General features: G+C 54.7%; 1 protein-coding gene across 1 annotated transcript in view; it reads left to right on the forward strand.

The window, feature by feature from the left end:
* The window catches only part of LOC103779254 (tyrosine-protein phosphatase non-receptor type 11-like), a gene marked incomplete at its 5' end in the record, with an annotated part of 18544 nt that overhangs the window by 9676 nt on the left and 3816 nt on the right, over positions 1 to 5052 (forward strand). The window contains 7 exons of the mRNA XM_008946880.1: positions 739 to 931; positions 1015 to 1134; positions 1393 to 1506; positions 1929 to 2025; positions 3133 to 3212; positions 3919 to 4074; positions 4752 to 4883. Coding sequence (XP_008945128.1) covers positions 739 to 931; positions 1015 to 1134; positions 1393 to 1506; positions 1929 to 2025; positions 3133 to 3212; positions 3919 to 4074; positions 4752 to 4883 — 892 coding nt within the window. The remainder of the gene's footprint in view (positions 1 to 738; positions 932 to 1014; positions 1135 to 1392; positions 1507 to 1928; positions 2026 to 3132; positions 3213 to 3918; positions 4075 to 4751; positions 4884 to 5052) is intronic.

Raw genomic sequence — 5052 nt, forward strand, 5'->3', positions numbered from 1 at the left:
TGGAGCAGATCATGCCCATTCAGTGAGGCTCTGGAGGAGCTGAGCACCAACCTGTGCACGTTGTCATCACCCCTGGGCACAGACGTGGCTGCAGCCTTGGTGGGACACCTGGTTTGCCCACTTCCAGGTGAGAAGCTCCAGGGAGCTTCTGTTCTCCCCAGCCAGACCTGAGCTGAGGTTAATGACCTGGGAAGGGAGCAGCAGGATCCACAGCAAGGAGGAGCCTTTGGAAAATCCTTCCTGAACCGTGTCTGAGCTTTGTGTTCCTGGTCAGTGTTGTCCATGCTCGTGTCTGATGCTGTCTGACTACAGCCTGTGAGCTTCAAGCCTTCTTTTTGCTTCCATATTAAAAAAAATAAAGGAAAAGGTGACCCCCTTCAAGTAAGAACTGCCAGAATCATTTCTCATGGCTTCCTCAGAGCCCTGTCCCTAGATGATGGCACTTGTCACACCCCACGTGGCAGTTGAATAGACTGATGCCATTTCCCATTTGGCTGGAGGACTGAGCAAAGTCCTGTCGCTTCCAGCCTCAGGCTGAGGTATTGATATGACATTGCAGAGCTGGAGGAGAGTCCCTGGGGCCTGTTTCTAAAATAACTCGAGCTGCTGTCGTGCTGGTAGGTCAAGCAGTCAGATGGGGAGCCTGGAGATGGATTTCCTACGGCCACCATCCCCAGCAGCCAGGGTAGCTCTGGTGGAAAGGCAACACTGACCTCCCTCTCCACTGCTTCTCCCTAGGTGGTACCATGGGCACCTCACTGGCAGGGAGGCAGAGAAGCTTCTGGCAGAGAAGGGGAAGCCAGGCAGCTTCCTGGTGCGAGAGAGCCAGAGCAAACCAGGAGACTTTGTACTGTCGGTGCTGACAAATGAGGATAAGATGGAGACTGGGGACAGGAAGCTCCACGTGACCCACGTGATGATCCACTACCAGGTGGGTGATGTGCTGGCCCTGCCCACCCTCTGGTAGGCACCAGGAGCTGTGGATTTGAGTCTCACTGTGGTTCTGTCCTGCAGCCCGATGGGAAGTATGACGTGGGGGGAGGAGAGAGGTTTGACACGCTCACAGACCTGGTGGAGCACTATAAGAAGAACCCCATGGTGGAGAAATCTGGAGCTGTGGTTCATCTGAAGCAGGTAATAGCTGCTCTGGCACCTAGTCGTTGGTTCTGGGCTCATCCAAACTCCTTTGGGGACTCCCTGCCCCTAGAACATCCCACCACTTGGCCATGGTCACACCTACCAGAGAGGTCCCTGGCCCCACACTCGTGGCCTCACAAAGGGACCCAACTCCTGCCAGTAGCCCCAGGGATTCAGGAACTGCTTTTTTCAAGGGGAAAGACTTCTCTCTCTGTTATTGAAGTTGATTTCTATTCCCTCTTGTCTGTCTTTCAGCCATTCAACGCCACGCGCATCAACGCAGCCAACATTGAGAACAGGGTGAAGGAGCTGAACAAGATGGCAGACCACAGTGAGAAGGCCAAGCAAGGGTTCTGGGAGGAGTTTGAGGTATGGGATGCTCCTGTGCTCTGTCCCACCTTTGCCTCTGGGTGAAGAATGTCATATCTGCACGGGAGTGGCATGATTTCCCAGCACTGAGCACCTCTTCTCAACAGTTGCTCCTTTCCCTCTTGTCCACGTGCCACTGAGTTACTTCCTGGTCCTTTTTTATATTGTTTTCTTCTCGTGTCTGAGGCAGTTTCTCCTTCCTCCTCCTAGAACTGCACACCTTCTGCTCCCTGCAGGGATTTGTGCCTTCTCCCCCCATTAACTTCCAAGCTGCTCCTTGGCTCCCTTTCCCTTCCTTCCAGCACTCCCTCTGCTCTCCACAGCCTCAGGAAGCCAAGCAGCTCGTTGAAAGAGCCTTTCCTTTGCCTCTGACTCCCCTTGTCTGCCCCAAACTCTTTGTTCTTTTGCACTCTGCTCCACAGATGCTGCAGCAGCAAGAGTGCAAGCTCCTCTACCCCAGGAAGGAGGGGCAGCGACCGGAGAACAAGGCTAAGAACCGCTACAAGAACATCCTTCCCTGTAAGGAGACACTGGATACTGCTGGGAGCTTTTTGCACCACAATCTTTGCATCTTTCTATGGTGCTACTTAACCCTGCAGAGCTTTCTGACCCTCGTTGGAAGGAGGTGTACACTGTCCTGGTGGGGTGGTCCAGTTAGCTCGTGGTGTTCTCCATCCAATTCTAACCTGGTCGTTCCCATTTGTGGTGGGGGAAGCTGTTAAATTGTTCTCCCCTCTCTGTGCTGGGAGTCCAGATGTGTTTCAGAGCTCCAGCATAGTTCAGAAGTCATATAAAGCCAGAGCTAGTCTTTAAATGGTGGAAAACTTGAGCTCAGGATGGTCTGCAACACTGTGCATCACTGGTGTCCATCCTAGTCACTAGACGGGCAACGGAGCTGTGAGCCAGGTCGTGTGGAGTTCTGCCAAGTGGCATCAGCAGAACATTTTATAGCAGTTACCCATGGATTTCATAGCAGGAGCCTTGTGGGAGCCCTTGCTGGGAGCCCCTGTGACTGCCCTGTTCTGGAGCCCCCATTACAAGAGGGACGTGGACCTGCTGGAGCGTGTCCACGAGAACGATCCGAGGGCTGGAGCAGCTCCGCTGTGAGGACAGGCTGAGGGAGTTTGGGGTGTTCAGCCTGGAGAAGAAGAGGCTCTGGGGGGACCTTACAGCAACCTACCCCTTAGGGGGGCTACAAGAAAGCTGGGGAGGGACTTTTTAGGAATGGGGCAAAGCTGGCAGTGGGCAGATTCAGGCTGGATGTGAGGAAGAAGTTCTTCCCCATGAGAGTGGTGAGACCCTGGCATGGGTTGCCCAGGGAGGGGGTTGAGGCCCCATCCCTGGGGGTCTTTAAGGCCAGGCTGGAGGAGGCTCTGGGCAGCCTGATCTAGTGGGAGGTGTCCCTGCTCATGGCAGAGGGGTTGGAACTGGGGGATCCTTGTGGTCCCTTCCAACCCTGACAGATTCTGATCTGTTTTAGCAGAGGACTTTAGAGCCCTAATGGCTCAATGGTTGGACTTGATGATCTTGGAGATCCCTTGCAACCTAAAGGATTCTATGATTCTATAAACCCATCTGTCTCCTGTGTGAGGTTCACTCCTGTGTTTGTTCTGGACTCTTCTCCAGTTGACACCACACGGGTGGCACTCCGGGACGTGGACGAGAGCGTGCCTGGGTCAGACTACATCAATGCCAACTACATCAAGGTACCTGGGAGAGGGAGGACACCCTGTGGGGGCTGTCCTCCAGTGCTGGGTCTGCTGAAGGCAGTGATGGTGCAAATCTTGAGGGAATGACCTGTCAGGACCAGTATTTTCAGGATAGAGAGGGTTTGTCTCAATCCTTTCCTTTATTTACCTGTTCAGGAGGTCCTAGGGGACTGATCCCTCTCTGGCATTGATACCTGGAGGGATTTAAAAGCTATATAAATGTGGTGCTGTGGGACATGGTTTAGTGGTCACCTGCCAGTGCTGGGTTAACAGTTGGACTTGATGATCTTAAAGGTCTCTTCCAACCAAAGTGATTCTACAAACATGATCTCAGAGGTCAAATTATAATTGTTATCTGTAAGCTAAGAGCTGCTTGGAGCTGTCTTTCCAGCAAGGCTGCTCTGGCACTTAAGCACCACACTTAAGCACTTTGGGAAGCCCTCAAGGTGGCTTTGTTCCAGCCACATCCACCAGTCTGTGGGGCAGTAATGTGCCTTACAGCAGCACGAAGGTCCCTGGAGGCTGGCAGACCACTTTGCTGGCAACTCTGTTGAAGCTGGTGGTGAAAGCTGGTTGGGTGTGCACAGGACTGATGAATCCAGCACGGTGAGACGTGCTGGCTTGGCTGCTGAAGCAGTTCTCAATTCCTCACTCCAGCATTATTGGCTTTTTGGTTTTTCCACTCCTCTTCTTCCTTCCTCAGAGCATCCCTGAAGATGGAAGGAACTCAGAGCACTGCAAGATCTATATAGCCACCCAGGGCTGCCTGCAGACAACAGTGAATGACTTCTGGGCCATGGTGTATCAAGAGAACAGTCATGTCATTGTCATGACAACCAAGGAGGTGGAGCGGGGCAGGGTGAGCCCTCCTAGGGTGCTGTCCTCGAGCCTGAAAGTTGCTTGTCCTGATAGGGTTCAGTTAAGCTGTCTCTGGCTGGTTTCATTTCACTGCCTCAGGAAGAAACACAGCACCTTGCTCTGCACAGCCCCACAGACAGGATCGGGGTGTCCCCTGGGTGGCTCTGAGGAAATGCAGGTGGCAGAGAGAGGGGGAGAAAGCAACGTGCTTGTTCCAGCAACCTGGGCAGGGGGGTCCCAACGAAGAGTGGGCTGGTAGGAGCTGAGGGATGCAGTGATGTCCCATGCAGAGCAGCCTTCCCTGCTGAGGAGGTGGCTGTGGTTGGCTCCAGCAGCTTGGCGTGGGGGTGAGGGGGAGCCTGGTGCAGGATGAGGTGAAGACAGATCTGCTCAGGAGCCTTTGCTTGCGTTGGCAGAGTCACTACAGCAAAGAGGGGATGTGCTGGGGGACAGGAGGGGTGCAGCAGGCTGGATCCCCTGGGGCTGGAGGTTTGGCTTGGGAGTTAGGCAACGACCAGAGCCCTCCCAGTACATCCCCAGTTCGAAGGAAACGCTCGGTGCCAGGGCATCTCCTTGAAACCTCTGCTGTGGGACCACCCCTCCTGTGAGCAAGGGCTTGAGGGCTCCATCCTCCAGCTCTCCAGCGTGGAGTAAAGAGCCCCTGTGCTGTTGCTGCAGAACAAATGCTTCCGTTACTGGCCGGAGAAGGGCAGCACCAAGGAGTATGGCTGTGTCTGCGTGAGGAACGCCGGCGAGCGCGAGGCCCAGGGCTACTACCTGCGGGAGCTGGAGGTCTGGAGGCTGGACAGGGTGAGTGCTGCAGCCAGTGCTGGAGCCCCCAGGACAAAGAGGGGTGTGGAGCTGCTGGAGCGTGTCCAGAGAAGGGCCACCAGAATGATCCGAGGGCTGGAGCAGCTCTCCTGTGAGGACAGACTGAGAGAGTTGGGGCTGGTCAGTCTGGAGCAGAGAAGGCTCCGCG

This window comes from Merops nubicus, unplaced genomic scaffold (genome assembly GCF_000691845.1).
Source record: "Merops nubicus isolate BGI_N331 unplaced genomic scaffold, ASM69184v1 scaffold9129, whole genome shotgun sequence".
NCBI classification, from domain to species: domain Eukaryota; kingdom Metazoa; phylum Chordata; class Aves; order Coraciiformes; family Meropidae; genus Merops; species Merops nubicus.